The following is a 20,082-nucleotide window of genomic DNA, read 5'->3' on the forward strand; positions in this document are numbered from 1 at the left end:
ACTACTGCAGGTCAGGACACAACACAAAGGAAAGCCTGGAGAAAGCCGCTCACTGGGATCTGGGCTTCCACAGGCACAGCCCCACTGTGGAAAGGCCAGCAGCAGCCCCTCTAGTCACAGCTGGGAGTTGCTGTCAAGACAAACACTGTCAGCATCACAGCAACGGGAACAGAACATTCCGTAAAAATAACCATAGAAATTCTCTTCTCTCTGATTACAAAGATACAAAATGTATAAAACCCTCCCCTGCCCCATCTCCTGCGGCCACCCCCACCCCACCCTCTCTCTCTCTCCCTTTCTCTCTCTCTCTCTCTCTCTCTCTCACACACACACACACACACACACACACACACACCCACACACACACACACACACACACACACACACACACACACACACACACACACAGTGTAGAAATGGTTCAGAAAGGAAGATTTCGGTCTGTTTGCTTTTGATATGTAACCAGCGGCACCAGCCTGGGTTTGCTCATGGTGTAGTACTTCTCCCCTCCTCTGGGGGTGCCCTGTTGAGCAGGCGATTGGTCAGTGCAGCTCCATTCTGGTGCAGAGGTACCTGAGACCCCTTCCTCCCAGAGATGGTTTGCCTACGTCTCCCCCCACGAGTTCTCCAGAACCAATGGGTGGGGAGGGCGGGGTGGATTTGGGCCTCTGACCACCATCATCAGTTCTTTCCTTGTAGGCGCCTGGCACCCAGGGACTCCAAACCTCTGCTGAAAGTGTCTGGCCAGGTGATCGTCCCTGCTTCTTCCTTCGCTCTCGCCGCAGCTCGGGCCCCTCAGGAATGACCTTCACTTCTCGTTATTCTTCTCGGGGAAAAGGAAACAAAATTAACAAATGTAGCCTCTGGGGCCTTACTCCCCAGGCCCAAGTGACGCTCCCTGGGCTCTCCTTGCTTGGCCAGGGGCTTGGGAAAGCATCATGCTCACCTCCTGGTGCAATAAATAATGCTAACGATGAGGCAGGGTCTGGCTGTGGCTCCCAGAACAATGACCAGGCCAGGCACATATAAGAAACAGAATACAGATCTTTTCCCTTGGCCATACCCATTCACCCAAGTGCTTGTGCCATGTACAGCTGAAGGCAACAGACAGACCTGTACCCTGCCATGCATTCTAAAAAGCATAGCTCAGAGCCACTTCCCCTCCGTCAGTACCCGGCAGGTGTGCCGGGACGGATGCTGAGCCCCAGAGGAGCATGGGTGCCCCGTGGAACAGCTGCCCCTTTAGCGATGTTAGCACTTCCAGCCATTGCACCGGTGTGACGGGGTCCTACAGAGCGTCACAACCAGTAAGTACTTTTAGGGCCTAGTTTCATCCTATGGGAGTTGATCCCATTTCACCAGGAGGCTTTGTGCTTTCAGATCCCATACTCCAGGTGGTAATACTCGGTTGCTCTTTCGTTTGTTTGGAAACTAAGTGGCTAGAAGATACAAACTATCCTCTGGCTATCTCACAGCATGGACTGGACTGACCTGAAAGCTGCCCTGGAGAAGGAGAAATACTTACTCTGAATCTGGCGATAGCTCAGAGATACTGTGGGATGTAGCAGAGAGAGGTGGCGACGGGCACAGCACAGAGGGCGTTGAGGAAGTCTGCACAGCAGAAGGAGTTGCTGTGGTCTGTGGGCCAGAGGGAGTACTGGAGGATTGCACAGAGGACAGGACAGAAGAATTAAAAGAAGCAAGGATGGAAGAAAGGATATCTAATTGCTCAGTGGAAGGATGTCGGCTAGGGATTGCTTCCAGATTTTCCCTAGAAGGCTGTCTCCTAGACAGAGGTTCTAGATTTTCTCTAGAAGGAAGCCTTCTAGAAAGTGGTTCTAGATTTTCTCTGGATGGCTGTCTTCTAGAAAGAAACTCCAGATTTTCCCGTGATGGCTGCCTACTAGGCACTGTATCCAGATGCTCTCTGGAATTAGATCTTCTGGATAAAAAGTCCAACTGCTCTCTTGAAGTTTGTCTAGCTAACGCTAGCTGGTCCCTTGAAGGCTGTCTTCCTGAAAGCAGGTCCAATTGTTCTCGAGAAATGTCTCGACTTAGTAAAGTGTCCATTCGATCTCTAGATACTTGCCTGTTAGGCAAAGTATTGAGCCACTCTCTAGAGACCTCTCTGACTGGCCCACAGTCTAGTAGTTCTCTTGACCCAAATCGACTGGGTAAAGTATCTAGATGGTCTCTAGAACCCTGCTTCCTCGGTAGTGTACTCCCATGATCTTTCTTATCAGGCTTGGAAGCTAATGTATCTAAGTCTTCTCTAGACCCATGCCTACTAGGGATAGTATCCAATTGCTCCCTTGATCCAGGCCTGTTGAGAATGGTGTCCAGTTCCTCCCTGGACCCATGCCTGCTGCGTACAGCTTCCAAGTATTCCCCCGCGTCGTTCCTGCTCAGCTGTTCTCTGGACATCTGCCTTCTCATCAGCATGTCGAGTTGCTCCCGGGAAGAGTACCGGCTCGCTGGCTGAGAGAGGCTACCTGCACCAGAGTAGATTCTGCCATAAGAGGCAGCAGGAACAGCCCTGTGACCTAGGGTGGATGTTTTGTACCAGGAAAGCTCGTTGGTCATTCTGCCAACGGATGGTAAGCCTTGCAGAGCTGGAGGGTACTGGAGGCGATTCTTCAAAATCCCTGTGCAGACAGAAACAAAGTAGAAAGTGAAGAGAATCTCTGTGACAGTGCAAACAACTCTCCTTGCTATCTGCAAGAAAGCAAGGACAAAGAACTTGGCTTGGCAGCTTGGGCGGCCCTGCCCCTCCCCAAGATCGCCCCAGGATGGAGGAAACCGCCACCTCTGTTTGCATGTTGCAAAGCTTTCAAAATCACAACACCCCGTGGCCCAGCACTACCTCACCTCCACAATGGATGCATGTCCCAGTTTACTAGACATGAGGAGAAGCCACTCCTGTGAGTGGCTTGCCTGTAAGAGTGCGGCACTCTTGGCTTAAAACAGCAGAGGGGACATTACCAAGACTACTTCCCATTCTGTCCCTCGGCAACAGGTAGGGGAAGTTATAGTTCTAGTTGAGCCAAGGGAAATTTCCCCCTTGTCTCCATTCCTTACACGTTCTCTCTCTCTGAGCCTGTCAGGCTCTCGCCCCACTTTCTGACTATGGGTGGATGGCCAGCCTAGCACTGTCAGGGAGATGCTGGGCGTGCCAGGCAGGGGAATGGGGAGACTCTGGGGGTGCAGCCAGTGGGACACTGTGCCGGCTGGCAGCTGGATATGTGCCCACCCAGGGAGAACTAGGCTGGCTGCTCTGAGTCTAGTTACCTTTCCTCTGGCGCTGGGTCTGGGTGAGGGAGTTCTCATCCCCGCTGGTCAGGGCCAGATCTGGCTGATTGTTGTTGGCAGCATCCTTGTTGATGTCAAAGCCCAGCTTCCGCTCAGACCCCCATTTCTGCAGAGAGCAGGGGTGAACCTCACATTCGCCCAGCGCTGGCCAATAGGACATCAGGTCATTGCCATCCACATCTGGAGAAGAACAGTGCAACATATCGGGGGGGGGGGGGGGAGGGGAGAGGAATCAGAGTTATTCCCAGCTGTGAACAGAGCAGGGCCTGCCATGACACTCACTGGGATAAAGTCCCAAGGGCTGCTTGACCACCAGTAACGTGCTGTGGGGCTTGCAGGAGCAGAACCAGCAGATGGGAGGGATGAGGCGATTTCCCTGCCTCTGCTGGAGTCACCACATCTCCAGGTGGTACTAACCCCTCCCTGCCAACAGGGACTGCTCCTAGGACCCCCCAAGCAGCGCTTTGCCTTTGGGAGGCCTTGCATCCCATCAGACAGCAGCTACATCAGAAACACACCCTGTGGGAGGAGACCTTCAGCTTGGTCCCCCCAAGCTCCCTCCCTCCCAAGCTGCTTAGACCCAGGCAGCCATGGTGGCTCCCAGGTGGGCCCCCAGCCTGTGGCAGGGCTCTCGCATGGTACTTGCCTTTGGGAGTGGTGCTGGTGGGGTTGGTGAGGAGCCGCTCGCTGTGAGCTGCCCGTTTGAACTGGCGCTGGAACCGGCCCCGGAGGCGTACGTTCTCCTCACTCTCTGACGACGGGATGGAAAGGCTGCGCTCCTCATCCAGGGAGAGGTCACTGTCTGAGTCAGAGTCTTGGTCTGTCAGGGCACATGCAGGGTGGAAGTGGTGGGGATGGGGGCAATCGGATGGCTTTTGAGCAGGGCAGGGAGGGAAGGAATCTTGGTTTCTGGGTTTTGCCTGCTAGCGTCCCGGGGTTATATCCCCCAGTCTAGCACTCCTCTGGCACAAAACACAGACCCTGTGGGGCCTGTGCTGTTGTTTTCACCCTGGGAAACTAATTGGCCGAAGGGGGGAACTGTTCAGTGACCCTGGGCACTCCCTCCTCCCCCCAGGCTGAGCGTACTCAGGAGTCGGAGTGAGGCTACTGGGAGTGGGAGGTGCTCAGTGTGCAAAGGTGCTGCAAGAAACTATCACCTCAAAGGCTGCTCACTAATGTGGGAAATGCCACTTGCTAGGGCAGCACTGAGCCTTCTCACGTCCACAGGCAGGTCCCGGGGGCAAGCTGGCTGGGTCTCAGCCTTACCTCCCCCTGCATCACGGTGAAACATGGCCACATCGAGGTCCGTGGGGCCGATGTGACCGAGCAGGCTGTGATCCAGGGCTGAGCCCTGACGCGCCATCACGTTCTCTCTGAAACACACACGGCAAAAACGCTCAGACCCCAATTCCTCACCTGGCAGCATCTGTCCCTGTCCTGGAGTAACGGAGTGCTCGCCTCTCACCTCCCATATCATATCTGTGTCTGGCAGAGAGGTCAACACATGGGCAGAGCCCTGGGGCGGGGTGGGGAAGGGACTGGAACAGCAAGGAATGCTGCAGGGCAGGAGTGGGGGCACCGGCAGAGGTGTGGAGAGCTCAGGACTGGAGTAGCAGGGGGCTGTAGTGGGTCAGGAGTGATGCAAGAGAGCAGAGCTGTGCGTGGAGTCTCAGGATTGAAGGTCATAGCAGAGGAGGCATAGGTAGCAATGGTCCAGAAGGGCCAGGAGGTGACACCTGCATTCTCCAGAAGAAGGCAATGGCCTCCCCATTCCATGGTAGGCCCCACTCCCATCCCGCTCCACGTCTGTAGTTTCTCAGCTGTGGCCGTGTGGGCCAGCGGCCAGCCAGATACCTCCCACTCTGGCTGCTTCCTACCTGAGATAGCCCCTCTGGCTGGAATGGGTGCGGGCTGAGCGCACGCTGCTGACTGAGGAGATGGTGGAAGCCCCCAGGGTGATGCGAATGAGGCCGCTCTCCTCAAACAGGGCTGTGTTGTTATAGGCGTTGGGGCCCTGGCGAGGAAGAGACACATGGAGAATCTGTTAGAAAGACTCTGCAGCAGCTGGGTCTCGAGATTCTCTCCCTGCCCCAGCCCAACACTGTAAAGGGCGGGGGTGGCCTGTGTCCGTTCAGGAGTTTCCAGTCTCAAGCACCGCGAAGGGGTTCTCTTCATTCACTGGCGAGGGTCCCACCAGCCTCCCCGTGGGGCACGGGGCTCCCAGGGACATGACAGTACATGAATTCAGACATGAGCTGTGGGACTAGGACCTGGCCACAGAGTGGCTGTCTGGCTGTGGTCTTTCCCACTGACCTCCTGGAGCAGGATAGCAAGGACCAGTTAACCTGCATGCTCGGTGGGGACGGTGGGCCAGTAGTGTAGGTTGCAGCTGTTTCCCCTCAGCACGTTTTCAAAAAGCGGCGCGCCTGCCGAACTGGCACTGACCTCCTGCAAGCAAGGGGGGGCAGCACGGCCAGAGGAGCCATGGGAAAGGGGTGGCGCGGCCAGAGGAGCGAGGGGGGGTGTAACAGGGCGGCCCGCAGTGCGGCCAGCAGCCGCAGCCGGAGGAGCGAGGGTGGGGGGGGCGCAGCAGGGCAGCCCGCAGCGCAGCCCGCAGCCAATGGGCCGGGGTGGCAGGCGCGGCCGGAGGAGGCCGAGCGAGTGGGGGTCGCAGCAAGGCGGCTGGAAGCCGTGGCCGAAGGAGCAAGGGGGGGCGCAGCATGGCGGCCGGCAGCCAGTGGGGGGGGGGGGAACCGGCCGGGGGGGCCGCGCGGGGGGGGGGGGGGCGGAGCAACGGGAGGAGGAGCCAAGGGGGGCATGGCCAGAGGAGGAGCCAAGGGGACGGTGCCTTTTTTATGTTTGCTCCCCCTGCTCTTAGATCCTGGCTACGCCACTGGGGTGGGCCCAGGGAGGGATTCCCTCCCAGGCAGAGTGCAGGCTCAGGGACGGAGAAGGCTCTTGTCTTTGGGCTCGCTCACTGGGGCAGTGCCCTTCTACACCCACCTGCGCAGATCTAGCTGCCTCCTCGCCCTGACTCTTCTTGCCAAGACAGGCCAGTTTCCAGGCCTCCTGCACCTCTTCATTCAGGATGCAGAACAGAACCAACACGGCCAGGCCCTGTGAGGGAGGGGAAGAAAGGCTGTGATCCTGAGTCGGGAGGGCAGCATAGCCGGGAGCCCACACTTCCACTCTTCCTGGCAATGGGGCAGTGCTGAAGGCTGGCTTCGGCCATTTGGGAGTGTGCTAACAGGGTCAGTCAGCTCTCCTCGATCGCACTGCCTGGCACTGCATCCAGCTACTTGTGTTTCAGTGACCATTCGGGAGTGTGCTAACGGAGTCAGACAGCTCTCCTTGATTGCACTGCCTGGCACTGCACCCGGGCCTCCAGCATAGTGCAGAGTGCTGCATCTAGACCCCTGATAGGGCAGCAGGGCCACAGAGTGGAGGCATTTCTGTGCTCACCAGACTCATGACTCCATTAGCCTCTAGAAGAGGAAGGGACAAGCAGCTGTCCCTTGGAGAGTGCTTCCTGCTGGCCAAATTCATTGTGGGTCTCTGGGGGAAGGGGAGGGGAACAAGGGCCTGCCATGCTATCCCACCTGATGCATGAGGCCCAGCAGTGGTTAAACCAGTTTCTTCCCCCAGGAACCAGCGTGTCTGCTCTGGGGTAGAATTGCTGGAGACTGACAGAGCTTTGGGCTACAGACAGTTACTAACATGAATAGGCTCCAGCCAGCACAATGACTCAGTGCTAGGAGCTTGGTCTCACAAGATTGGTCTAGCTGCTCTCTGGGCCACCAGAGACTTACAAGGAGGGCCTGCTTGCTGCAAGCTCCTGGGCCCAGTGGCATGGATGGGGAGAGAGGAGAGTGGCTGCCCAAGGGTGATGGGGTAAGTGGAAGAGGAAAACTGAACCTGGGGTTGTCTGGGCAGCTCCGATTCTGTGCTGTGCAGTGACTAGGGAGCAGTCTGAAGGCCCTGACAGCGGTGCCAGTGTCACAGTGACAGCGAGGAGCTTAGCAGGCCTTGGCTTTGGAGGTGATGGGGGATAACTGGCTATACAGAGAAAGCTTAGGATGGGGGAAGGGGTAGCTCCAACAGTGGGTGCTGGTGGCTGTTAGCTTTCCCCTGCATGCAGTTCCCAGCAGCCCTTGTGCATCCACTTCAAACACAGGCCCAACTCTTTGCTGCTCCATTTTATGACAGCAGAAAACTCCTCTGAAGATGGTCATTATTCTCCCAGAGCAGGGCTGCCTCAGAATGGACATCATTAAATCATCATAACCAACTCATTTGGGCTTACAACTGAAGTCTCTTCTTGGTGCAGCAGGTCTCTGTTCCTCTACAGCAGTGGTTTTAGCCTATGTCTAAGGGGTCCACGAAAGGTGGTCGTTACCATAGAATAGTGGTTTTCAACCTGTGGTCTGCAGACTCCTGGGGGTTCACAGACGGTCTGAGATTTCCAAAGGGGTCCTCACCTCCATTCGACATTTTTTAGGGGTTCACAGATAAAAAAAAGGTTGAAAACCACTGAGCTAGGCTACAGAATTAGAAGGCGAACATGGACAATGACCACTAGAGGGAGCAGTCAGCACATGAGTGAGCGGAGCAGCAGGAGGGTGCCTGAAATCAGGAGCTCCAGGGCCAGCACAGGGCTTTAGCTAAAGGAAGCCAGAATGTCCGGGGGATCAGTGAACAGAGAAGGAGAGTGACCGAACGGAAGGGCACAGTCACTGCTGGAGGGCAGCTGCTCTAAGGGAACACCTCTGTCTGTGTAATGCTCCTAACGAAGGGAGGCTCAGTGGGACAGCTCTTGAGAGCCAAACCCAGGGTGACTGGCCAGGGGGAAGCTCGAGGTGCTGAGGGGTTAGTGTCTGCCATGTGTTTGAAGTGTGCACCAACCTCAGCTTGTCTCTGTGCCATGCATACCAGAGACGAATGAACAGCTAGTGTGTGTGTGTGCACATGAGAGAGAGCAAGCCCATCAGAAGGTGTGTCAGTGTGTGTGTGTGCATGCACATGTGGGTGAGTGGCAGAGCCCATCAGCAGGTATAGTCAGTGTGTGTGCGCATGCACATGCGTGTGAGTGGCAGAGCCCATCAGCAGGTATAGTCAGTGTGTGCACATCCACATGCGTGTGAGTGGCAGAGCCCATCAGGTGTATCAGTGTGTGTGTGCATGCACATGTGGATGAGTGGCAGAGCCCATTAGCAGGTGTAGTCAGTGTGTGCACATGCACATGCGTGTGAGTGGCAGAGCCCATCAACAGGTGTGTCAGTGTGTGTGTGCATGCACATGTGGGTGAGTGGCAGAGCCCATCGGCAGGTGTAGTCAGTGTGTGCACATCCACATGCATGTGAGTGGCAGAGCCCATCGGCAGGTGTAGTCAGTGTGTGCACATCCACATGCATGTGAGTGGCAGAGCCCATCAGAAGGTGTGTCAGTGTGTGTGTGCATGCACATGCGTGTGAGTGGCAGAGCCCATCAGAAGGTGTAGTCAGTGTGTGCACATGCACATGCGTGTGAGTGGCAGAGCCCATCAGCAGGTGTAGTCAGTGTGTGCACATGCACGTGTGTGAGTGGCAGAGCCCATCAGCAGGTGGGGATTTGAGATGTTTGGAAGAATCTGTTTTGTGTTGCTTTCCTAAGATAAACCTGCTTGCTGAGTAAAAGCTCAGTGTACAGCAGTGCTTGAAGTGGAAAGAATAAAACATGGGAGCTGCTGTAGTACTGCAAGGCAGGTCTGAGCTGGGGAGGAATGCACGTGGGAGCTGGAGAGCTGGGGAGCTCCAGGGCTGGGCTGGGCCATAGAGCTGAGCACAGGGGAGCTGGAGAGCAGGGAGCTCCAGGAAGGCTCCAGGGCCGGGCTGGGCCATAGAGCTGAGCACGGGGGAGCTGGAGAGCAGGGAGCTCCAGGAAGGCTCCAGAACCGGGCTGGGCCATGGAGCTGAGCACAGGGGGGCTGGAGAGGGTAGCATGGAGGAGCTGGAGGAAGCACAGGGGAATGCTGCAGAGTGGGTGCCACCAGACCCCAGCTCACTGTTTCCCATCTTTCCTGCCCTCCTCTTGTCTGTCTTTTCTGTCTGGTTTCCCTTTAACCTGCCTTTCCATTGTTTAAATTTTCCCATCACTGTTCCTTGTCCAAAGGCACCAGTGAGAGATGCTCCCCTGAGGGGAAGGGCAGAGCTCCTGCTTGGCCTCCCGACCGGCAGGCTGGATGGAGAGTTACCTGGAGACTGCAGAGGACAGTGTGGAGGTAGTGGAAAGCCAGGACACTGTTGTTGACAGCCAAGAGGCCAAAGAGCCAGGTAGTGCTAATAACTAGAAGCAGAACAAAGGAGCTTCGCAGCGTCATGCTGGAGAGAGAGAGAGAGAGAGCGAGACAGACAGATACACACACAAAGACAGGGACGCAGAGGTTAGAATCTCTTGTTAATCTACAGTCTATCACTCAGAGACAGAGACAGAGGGGAAGTACACTCCTGTCCTGAGCCATCAACTCCCCACACCACGCGCCAGCACCGTAGTGGGACAATACACTCCCTGCAGCACGTCTCCAGCTCGTGGGCCCACACCCAGTCTGGACAGATCACTACGAGCTGAGTACTGACAAAGCACGTAGGAAAACACAACCCCAGCCCCAAGGAACTTCTCTTCTGGATGAGACAGACAGGACAGTCAGACACAGTATCCCCAGGGTGACCAGTTGGGCTCAGGGGAGCCTTAAGGGATGGCTTGGAAGAAAGCAGTGAAGGCACGAGCGGAGAAGATGCAAAAGGGGCATTTAGAAGGGCTGGAAAGAGTGGGAGAAAGAGAAACAAGCACTGAGATGGAGGCGGGAACAGAGCCCTGGATACAAGGACAGGAAGCAGGAATGGAAATGGCAGCTGCAGGGGAGCCAGTGATAGGGTTTGAGCAGGGGACTTACATGGGCAGAGCAATGGGAGAGGAAGCACCTTTCAGCAGAGGGCAGATGGACAGACTGGAGAGGAATAAGGTGAGATGTGGGGGCCTGACAGGAAGAGGCTGTGGGAGTGGGGATAAGAGGAAAGGACGGATGTTACATAAGTGACTGATATTGGCAACAGAAGCAGTAATGGAAGGCGACTTCAAGGCTGAATCCGGGCAACAGGGAGGCCAGGCAGATTTTGACAGTGATGGAGAAGGGGATGGCTTGTGGGGAAGGGAGAGAAGTTCAGATACTTGTGCCAGGGATCAGAGCAGCAGACCCTCCACTGGGATCCTGGCCAATCAATACTCACAGAACTGATTTCTTCTTGGTCTCCTTCTGGCCTGGGGAACATGACATCTTGGCCACCAGCAGGAACATCACCCCGTTCATCTGAAAGCACAGAGAGTGGTTAGAAGCTGCTCTGTTGCTCCTACACTGAGGCTCTCTCTCTCTCCAGTCCTGCCGTCTCGATCATGTGCCTCCACAAGCTCCTGTATCTGGGAAGCTGAACTCTGTGCAGACCCGGGCTCATCCACCTCCTCCTGTGTCTGCTCTACACAAGGCCCACTTCTCTGGGCTACATACTGCTGCCTGGGCTTGGGGATGTGTGACAAGAAAGGAAGCCCCGGGGGAGGAAGAGAGCACAGGAGAAAGGAGCAAAGCTCAAGGGATAGAGGAAATATAAATGGAGGAGGGAAAGCAATGAGAAGAGGAAGAGGCATCATAAACCAGGGGAAGGTAAGCAGAAGGCAAGGGCAGCAGACACATGGAGTACAAAGAAGGGGAGGACATGGGGGGTGGGCCAGGACACGATATAAACACGAGAGGAGTTTACCACAATGACGACAGTAATGGGGCCTGCAAAGCTCCAGACCAGCTTATCGTGGATAGAAATCCAGCAGAAATCTGGGTTCCCATAGCCCTCTGGGTCCAAGCCAACGGCCAGTCCTGGGGGGAGAAAAGGGAAAGGTCAATTCCATGACACAGCCACCTAGGAGACAGTGGAGTCACTTTGCACTTCCACTATGGCCTCTTCCACCAGAGGATCTCAAAGCAGAGACCAAACATTGGTCAATGCAGCCTCAAAACGCTCCTTGGAGAGCAGTATCATTGTCCTCATTTACAGATGGGGAAGACTGCGATACAGAGGAGAAATGACTTGCCCCAGGCCGTAACAGAGAGCTGGGGCAGAACCAGGGACAGAACCCATGTCTACTTACTCCCCGTCCAGTGCTCCTCCTTCCCCTCGGTTCCTGCCAGTGCCTCTGGCCAAGTTGCCATAGCAATGGAAATATCTAGCAATGGCTAAGCTGTCTCTCCTGCTTTGTGAGGTCTGTGTCCTATGCCTCGAGATGTCCACCTCAGCAGAGCCTCACAGCAGGGCATTTGCTGCCAGGAACACATGCCCCCAGTGGTGATGAACCTTGGGAAATGGATCGAGATGAATTGCCAAAGAACATTTGCATCTCATGCTATGACTCCTAGAAGGGCAGGAGCTTCATGGACATCAGGCCAAAAAGGGTGAGAAGCCTTGTAGGTTCTTCTGAAAGAGTCAGACCCTGGCCTCTAGGCCCCACGGACATTTCACACCAGAAAACTACAGTGCACCCTCTGCTGTGGTATCTACCATGTCAAACACTAGGAGTGGTATAAATGCATAGTGTCTTCATCACTGCCTTGTGTCTAGATAACTCCTGCACCATATTGTAGCTCACTGACTGTATCTCCATGGTCTAGAATCTGTTGGCGGTGTTGCTCCTGGCTAGACCCATACAGCACAAACACACACACAGTGGCAAATATGGATGCCCACAGACATGCACATACATCCCCTCCACACCCGTTCCCCCACCAGACACTCAGGCTGGACAATGCTCATGGAATCAGAAAGGAGACAAGCTCTGAGGCCCATTTACTGTTCCTTCCGCAGCTGGCATTGACCAAAGGGGGTTTCTGAGGCCAATGCCTTTGGCATCACCCAAGGCCAAGCAGTTTCCATGTTGTAGCAAGCTTTATCCATTTCCTCCCTCCCTCAGAGCGGGGACCTGTCTTCCCAAGCACCTTTGCCCAGCGTGCGGTACCTACCGGTGATGATGGCAGACACCCCCCAGCCAATGGCATAATAGAACCTCATGGCTCCGAAGTTGATGTTGCGGGCTTCGGTCTGCATGCGATAGATGTGGAGGCCCTGCACGAAGAGCCAGGCGAAGGTGGAGAGGAAGAAGTAGTGCAGCAGGATGGCAATCACAGTGCAGAGGAACTGAAAGGAGCAAATCACCACTCAAAGAGTGGACAGCCCCTGCAGCTGGGGAAGGGGAAAGGCCCTCCCTTGCCTGGCAATCTCCCTTGCTGCAGCAGAGTCACTCCCAGAGCATTTCTGACATCCCCATTCTGCTCGACACACGGCAGGGAGCTGGCTTGTGGGAGTCCTGTACCTCTGTTGCATGCCCCTGACCTAAGCTGCTGATTCCCAACCTCCTAGAAAGGGGCTAGAAGTCTGGGTCCACAGTCAGTAATAAACCCTGGAATGACCCACCCCAAAGAGCCCACATCCGAACCAAGCAGCCTCATAACCCTGCTCATGTCCCTCTCCGACACACATGTCGATATCCATTGGGTAGGTGGTTTGAGTGATGCCTTCTGTTCTTCAGGGATGTGGGGAACACTCTGTCACTTCTGGGGCTTGAACCAAAGACCTAGCTCAGATGCAGAAGCTGTTCCATTGGTGCTACAGGAGACTCTCCAGTAGTCACCTCACTTCTGAGCTGGATGCACTACAGCCTCCAGGAGTGAGAGCTCATCATCCCATCAGACATGGGCCTCTCCTGATTAGCAACAGCCTGTCCTAAGTCACAACCAACCGCCCTGTGTCTGAGAGTTGGCACCATGACCCAACGCTATGGCTGGTGCCAGGGCCCTAAAAGGGGCGGGGATTCCATGGTGAGGAGCATGGTATGAAACCTAGAAAGAAAAGATTGGATTACATCGAAAAGAGAATTTAGGGGGAAGATTTCTCCCTGGGGGAATCTCCCACTCTTCCCCTATACATCCCAATGAACCTGGGAGGTTGCATCCTGCAGGATGATTCCAGCGCTCAGGTTGCTTTATGCAATACTTATAGGGCCACCATTCAAACTAGGTCAAATATGAAACACTGGAGACTAAACTAGCAAAGCATTTACACTCCTGCTGCATTCACCCAACAGTTCTGTTCCCCTGGGCCTCCTTCCTACCCTCTAGGTTTCTCCCAGTCTGATGACTGGAGTACTGTGTCCAGTCTGGAATACTGTGTCCAGTTTTGGGCCTCACACTACAAGAAGGATGTGGAAAAATTGGAAAGAGTCCAGCGGAGGGCAACAAAAATGATTAGGGGGCTAGAGCACATGACTTATGAGGAGAGGCTGAGGGAACTGGGATTGTTTAGGCTGCAGAAGAGAAGAATGAGGGGGGATTTGATAGCTGCTTTCAACTACCTGAAAGGGGGTTCCAAAGAGGATGGATCTAGACGGTTCTCAGTGGTAGCAGATGATAGAACAAGGAGTAACGGTCTCAAGTTGCAGTGGGGGAGGTTTAGGTTGGATATTAGGAAAAACTTTTTCACGAGGAGGGTGGTGAAGCACTGGAATGGGTTACCTAGGGAGGTGGTGGAATCTCCTTCCTTAGAAGTTTTTAAGGTCAGGCTTGACAAAGCCCTGGCTGGGATGATTTAGTTGGGGATTGGTCCTGCTTTGAGCAGGGGGTTGGACTAGATGACCTCCTGAGGTCCTTTCAACTCTGATATTCTATGATTCTATGACGCCATCCCACCCAGCTGCACTCAGGACTGTTTCCTCCTCCCCTTACCTGATTTTCAGTGCGGTTGATTCCCAAGAGGAAGAGCAGCTCGGAGAAGAAGAGGGTGACAGATATGTTGGAGTGGATGCCCCGGGTGTTGGACTTGAGGCCTTTCAGACATGTCAGGAAGGAGAAGGTCAGCAGCAAGGCCACGAGAGAAAGAGAAACCAAGGAATAGGTGACAATGGCCAGGGTCTCCAGGTCACCCTCCAGCTGCTGCAGATGGAAACCAAAGACAAAAGGCAGAATCAGGCAAGAAAGCATGAGCATGTGTCGGCTTCAAAGGTCTCTCCCTCTGGCTGGGAATTAGATGGGAGAAGCAGCCTGGGATTTTCTGCTACATTTCTGCAGTGGGCACTGTCTGCACCTGTGTAACCCAGAGTTCTACCCTGAACGTTCTGGTGCGTTTAGATCATGGTCCCCACCACATCAGGGGCTGCTCCGTTCTGCTACTTGTCCACGGTGTGCCCAGAATAACCTCATGGAAATACATCCTCTTGTTCTGGTTTTCACCACTGGTGCTTCCGGCCTCCCCTCCCCGCAGCCTTCCCGCTCCTTCCTCCCCTTCCTCCCGCCTCTGCAGAGGTAAGGTTACCTCTCGGTGGGAGCTATCCATCAGCACCCCAAAGGTGCCAAACTGGGAACACTGGCAGCGCACATGCGTGGTGTTTCTGAACACAAGATCACAGTCCCTTGCTGTCCAGAAGCCGGAAGGGTCAGTCCTGCAGCCGCAAGAGAACACAGAGCAATCTCAAAGGAATAGGCCTTCAAAAATCACATCTTCTGTCAGGCCCTGGGGGTCCGGGGGTGCATAGGTGAGGAGCATCAGCCTGATCAGAGGTCCTTTTGCTGCCTGGACAGTTCGCTACTCCTCCTAAGGTGGCAGGATGTAACAGGATGTTTCCATGTTCAGATGTTGAAGCATCTACTCAATGCTGCCTGAAGTTGGTGACCTCTGCCCTCAGCAGTAGGGACAGTGCAATGTGCCAGAAGGCAGCACCTTGGTGGGCCAGTTCCACCCTCCCTGGTGATCTCCCACCTGTCCCTAGCAAGGGGGCTATGTGACAGAGTTCCGCCCCCAGCACACAGCGGCAAGGACGGTTCAGGAGAGTCAGGGAACTAGTTAACGTCTCCAGTTTCTTTTACTAAACCTCTTGAAAGCAGCAGCAGGGAATGGCCCCGGGGCTAGTGAGAATCTTGGCCTGGAGCGTGGCGCAGACAGGCTGGGCACTTACTGGCTGGAATGATTCCACTGGACACAGAGGGGCTTGCTCCGGTTGGCCGTCTCCAGCAGGCGGAACTCCAGCACCAGGGGCGTGTCCAGAGTGCCCTGGACGAAGGTGTGGTTGCTGAACACGGACACGCTCACTATGGGGGAGTTCATGACGGGATTCTTGGGCAGTCTGCAAGAGTTGACAAGGGTCTCGTCACTGAGCCCATCAGCCGCCCAACCGGTCAGACCCTTGTCAGAGAATGCCAGGGGGCTGACAAGGGCTGGACGGACAGCCTGAAACACATCCGCCTCCACAAGACAGGCTGCACGCTGCCCACCCAGCCTCAGCCCTGCCTTAGGCCATGGGGAGAGAGCAGTTCATCCTCTGTGGTCCATCTAGGCCTTGGCCTCTTAGAAGGCTGCCAACACAGGGGCCAAGCAGGACCAGTTGTGAGAGTGGTTTCAGTGTTGCAGATACCAGCTTTGAACAGAGCCCCCAGCCTCCACACAGGCCACTAGGCAGCAGTCAGATGAGCCAGGCTGAAACGCTGAAAAGCCCCGCACCCCAGACCCTGCATGGCTGGCAGTACCCAGTTGCTTGCCGCCTTCTCTGTAGAGAGCGCATGTCCCGGCAGGGTGACAAACATGTAGCGGCCAGTACCTGAGACTGCGGCGATCCACCTGGTAGCGAGCTGGCAGCAGCCCCCCCAAGGTGCGGTAGATGATGAGGATGATGATGGTGACGGCAGGCTCGGGCTCCGGGAGGGTCAGCTTTGGGGAGGAGCTCTCCACTGTGTCGTTCACTTCCCTGCTCATGGGCGTGGGGGCTGCTGTGGGCAGAGCTTGGGTCAGAAAAGGGGCCTGTAACAACGGTGTCTTGTCTTGTTCTGAGGCAGAGCATAGAGCCAGGGGGAAGGAAATGCCTGGTGCCACTGACCATCTCCGTGGCCATGGCTCATGAGCCACGTACCAGTGCTGGGCACTACATAAGGGACACAGCGGTGTCTCTTGGGAAGGAAGTTGTACAAAGTCCCATTCATCTTTGCTGGGGCTGCAGTGAGGAGCCCAGAGAGGTCCATGGCCATTATGGGAGGCATCTAAGACATGGATACCGCCTGCAGGGTCCCTGCATCATGGCAGCCTCCCCACCAAGGCCAGAGAGGGCCTCCCGAGGCCAGCACTCGGTGCTATTCCCAGAGATCGCCAGGAAGCAATTCCAGACACCCCCTGCAAGGGCACAGCAGGCTCCCAGCTCCTGCGGGCCCGGAGGTCACAGCACCAATGGGATGCTCCCTCCCAGCCCAGGAAGTGAGGGGCTCTCTCCTCTCGGCCCGAAAAAGGTGCCAGGAGCCTTTTGGGTAAGACACACAGTTGGTCTCTGAGGTCCTGGGGCAGAGGAATCTCTGACTGACCCAGGAGACAGCCCAGGCTGGAGTTCTGGCAGTTGCATGTCCCCCCACCCGCTACCCTGCATGCAGTGCTTGTCCCTTGGGCAGATGGTACTGAATATGGTGCAGGGCGTGAAGAGAGGCCCAACAGAGCCTGCTGGGGAGGCAGCCAGTACACCATGGTCATTCCCTTGAGCTCAGGGCAGCCAGTCACTTACCTTCCACTTTGGGGGGTGTAAGCACCGAAAGTGGGAGCACCACGTGGGTGTGTGGGTCCCACATGGCCTGCCCCTGGAAAAGGCTGCTGTGGTAGCGGGGATAGCGCCGCCGGACGTGGGTGTTGTTCTCCATGCGGTCAATGCTGAGCACTGTGTGGGGAGGAGACAGAGGAATCAGGGGCCTGGGACAGCTCAGGGCGCAGGGTCGTTACTCTGGTTGGACAGCGTTGCAACGGGATGGGCTCAGCGTGCCTGGGTTAACATGTTTGCTTCTATCTTTGGAGTAACCCATTCAAATGTGCCTGAGGTCAGGAGTGTAGTGTGATGGGCTCAGCCCAGTCACTTGTAAATGCCCAGTCACATCTGTACTTGCAAAGCGGAGGGAGGGAGCAATGCTGTGGGGAGTGAGAAGGATGTCCAGCTCCCGTCTGTACTCGCTAGCTCTATCTGTGCCCACTTTCAGGAGCAATACACTCACTGAGTTTGCTGGGCCTTGATGTGGGGACTATAAAAGGCACATGTGCCCTCCTGTACATATGCTCCTTAATGGGACCATGTGAGAGACCCAGCTCCATGTGAGAGAACCACCTATGGATGCACATCCCAAATCCACATGTGAGTTTGGGGAGAGTGGAACCAGTCAGCCTTCTAGTCATCAGAACCCCATGGCAAACCCTCAGCGAGATAACAGCAGGTAGCCAAGGGTATGCTGGCCCCTTCTGCAGGGTTAGCACTTAGGAGGAGTTGTAGAAGGTTGTGGTCAGTGGATCCTTTCCTAAAGGATTTATGGAAGACTGGGAATAACACAGAGGCAGCAGCTTTACTGTGGTAGAATCACCATCCCAAAGCCACCTACTGGCTTGCGGCTCCCTTGGGGGAGTGTTCAGGGCAGCGAGGAATAACTTCTTTAGCTGACACTGCTGGGGAAATAAACTGGAATGGAATTGCTACCACTGCGATTTGGCCAGGACAGAGCGGGTAACACCGTGACTCTCACAAAGAGCAATGGGAGCTTTCATGACCCGAAGGGATGGGGGCTGGGAGTTCAGCTTTAGATCCCCTCCAGAAGCACAGCACCCCAAGTCTCAGCTGACTCAGAGGAAAGACCACCACTTTCTGCAGCACTCCAGCCTTTTCTGGGGACCTCCCATCCAACAGCTGACCTGCTGCACCCTCCTCAGCTGATAATCACAGCTGGAGCATGGCCTCAGATTAGCATTTGTGCCCGTTGTAACTCTCTGAGGTGTGGTGTCAGAGCTGCATGCCTTGCGCCATCGCCCTCCTGGCAATGCTTCCAGCCTGCTGCCTACTCACTGATGTTGGGGGTTACCACGCCAACGGGATTTAGGTAGGTGAGTTTCATGTTGCTGGCGAGTGTGCCCGTGTACTCTCTCAGCTGCTCCATCAGCCCCATGCTGCCGTGTTCGCTCTGCAGCAGCATGTCCCAGTGCTCCTGGTTCTCTAGGGCCAGCACCGAGCTGCCTGCCTTCAGCAGGTTCTGCAGACAGAGAGAGAGTCTTCAGCGGGCTTGAAGGTAAAAGGCCTTTCTTTGAAATCTTCTAAGCCTCCTCTCTCCGTGACCTCCCTGCCTGCTGCAGGTGAGTCAGGAAAGAAGGGGGACGGGGTGTTCTCGGAGCTGAGCGTCGCACCACTGGGAGACGATCCCACGCTCTCACCCTTCGCTGTAGTGGGAAGGGTTCCCTCACTCAATCCACACTGGCCCTTGCTCTGTCGCACCCCCTTGGCTCTCCCCTGCCTGCTGTGGGTTTCACAACCTTTAGCTACTCACAGTAGCAATGAGACGGGGCAGGCACCACCCCGATGGCTCACAAGCCATGACAAAGGTTGCAGCCATCCTACCTGGAGGTAAGGACCTCTGCTCCACAGGGCTCAGAGCTACAATCCCAGGCTGGTGGGGCTGGTGAGGCTGAGAAGGCAGCATCCTTCGTCCCAGAGAAGCTGTGCTGTGGCTGACCAAGGGGCAGCGCCGATGAACTCTGCCTTGCTCAGCAGGGAAGTGTAAGGAGGAGGGCTCCTCCCAACAGGAACTGCGCTCACCTCGTTGAAGTGGGCATCCTGGGTGGCGGTCAGGCCAAAGCCGTGCTGCTTGCTCTCAAATTCCATCAGGTGGGACAGCAGGCGGTAGGTGATGTGAACGTCATTGCCAAAGTAGCGCTCCATCTGGTCCGTCACCGCGCGCAGCCGGTGCGCCAGCTTCTTTGCCTCAATGGTGTTCAGCTCCGTCTCGTTCCGCTCCAGGCCCTCCAGCTGCCAACAGAGAGAATGGAGACGGGATGAAGCAGTGCGATGTGGAGCTAAAATCTGGTCCCTCCCTCCCCAGCTTTAAACCAGGAGTAACAGGGAGAAATGCCGATGCGCTACAGACCCAGCTGCTGGGTTGGGGATCAGATTGCCCATGGACTGTGCTGGCCATCTCTGCAAGCCTGTCAGTGGAAGGATTATCTCTAGGGACAGTCACGAGGCCAACGGCAGACGCTGGGACCAAACAGTCGCTTGAGTGAGCAGCAAACTGTGCCTCAGGAATCTGCTCCCGTGGGAGAGAAGAAACCCCTGATGACAGGTGTGTGTCATTTAACTCCATGCAAGCGGGTCTGAGGGTTATAGAGACACTCCTTCAGCCTGAAATCTAGTCAACTTCCAAAAGAAGTTTCAAATCAAAGTGGTTTCAGGTGCCACGTCTGCCCAGGAGCCCAGACAGCATTTGCTGTGGTGTTACCATTGCATTTTCCTGTTTTAAAACAGACACTCCTTTCTTCTCTGCTGTGGTGTGACAATCCACACAAACAACCAGGTGAAACTGACTATACTAGGGAAAGGGCTATGCACAAAGTAAACAAACTGGGGGGAAAGAGCAGCTAATACAATGTTTTCTCTCCCATCTCATTTAATTACAAGAATCTTCAGTGTTAGTCATGACTGAGGTGGACTAAACAATAGTCAGAGAGAATTCTGATTTTGACAGTTGAGAGCATCCCTTTATCTCTCCCCTGCTACACCTACAGGCTGCTTAGCTCTGCAGCAGCGGCGCTCGGCGCTCGGCATTGCTGAACCCCAGGCAAACAGCAGCGGTTGATTTGTTGTCGTTATCCATTTGTGTGACAAAACAGTGAACAAAAAAGTAACTTCAGGGGAAGCTCCCCAGCAGGG

The 20,082-nt window shown here is 55.3% G+C and overlaps 1 protein-coding gene across 3 annotated transcripts in view; it reads right to left on the reverse strand.

Moving 5' to 3' along the window:
* Nucleotides 1-342: 342 nt before the first annotated feature.
* The window catches only part of CELSR3 (cadherin EGF LAG seven-pass G-type receptor 3), a 68,654-nt gene continuing 48,914 nt past the window's right edge, over nucleotides 343-20,082 (reverse strand). For 2 of the 3 annotated variants that reach the window (XM_034776506.1, XM_034776505.1), the window contains 18 exons: nucleotides 18,973-19,182; nucleotides 18,229-18,412; nucleotides 16,915-17,064; nucleotides 15,970-16,138; nucleotides 15,331-15,498; nucleotides 14,691-14,817; nucleotides 14,105-14,311; nucleotides 12,347-12,521; nucleotides 11,097-11,209; nucleotides 10,572-10,651; nucleotides 9,539-9,665; nucleotides 6,313-6,426; nucleotides 5,187-5,323; nucleotides 4,576-4,682; nucleotides 3,956-4,129; nucleotides 3,289-3,489; nucleotides 1,526-2,645; nucleotides 343-823 (listed from right to left, as the gene is read on the reverse strand). In XM_034776506.1, the coding sequence (XP_034632397.1) occupies nucleotides 796-823; nucleotides 1,526-2,645; nucleotides 3,289-3,489; nucleotides 3,956-4,129; nucleotides 4,576-4,682; nucleotides 5,187-5,323; nucleotides 6,313-6,426; nucleotides 9,539-9,665; nucleotides 10,572-10,651; nucleotides 11,097-11,209; nucleotides 12,347-12,521; nucleotides 14,105-14,311; nucleotides 14,691-14,817; nucleotides 15,331-15,498; nucleotides 15,970-16,138; nucleotides 16,915-17,064; nucleotides 18,229-18,412; nucleotides 18,973-19,182 (3,591 nt within the window). In that variant the 3' untranslated portion in view covers nucleotides 343-795. Of the gene's footprint in view, nucleotides 824-1,525; nucleotides 2,646-3,288; nucleotides 3,490-3,955; nucleotides 4,130-4,575; nucleotides 4,683-5,186; nucleotides 5,324-6,312; nucleotides 6,427-9,538; nucleotides 9,666-10,571; nucleotides 10,652-11,096; nucleotides 11,210-12,346; nucleotides 12,522-14,104; nucleotides 14,312-14,690; nucleotides 14,818-15,330; nucleotides 15,499-15,969; nucleotides 16,139-16,914; nucleotides 17,065-18,228; nucleotides 18,413-18,972; nucleotides 19,183-20,082 lie in introns of those variants that run through there. The other variant, XM_034776507.1, reaches the window with a different exon arrangement.

Source organism: Trachemys scripta, chromosome 7 (assembly GCF_013100865.1).
Source record: "Trachemys scripta elegans isolate TJP31775 chromosome 7, CAS_Tse_1.0, whole genome shotgun sequence".
In the NCBI taxonomy this organism is placed as follows: domain Eukaryota; kingdom Metazoa; phylum Chordata; order Testudines; family Emydidae; genus Trachemys; species Trachemys scripta.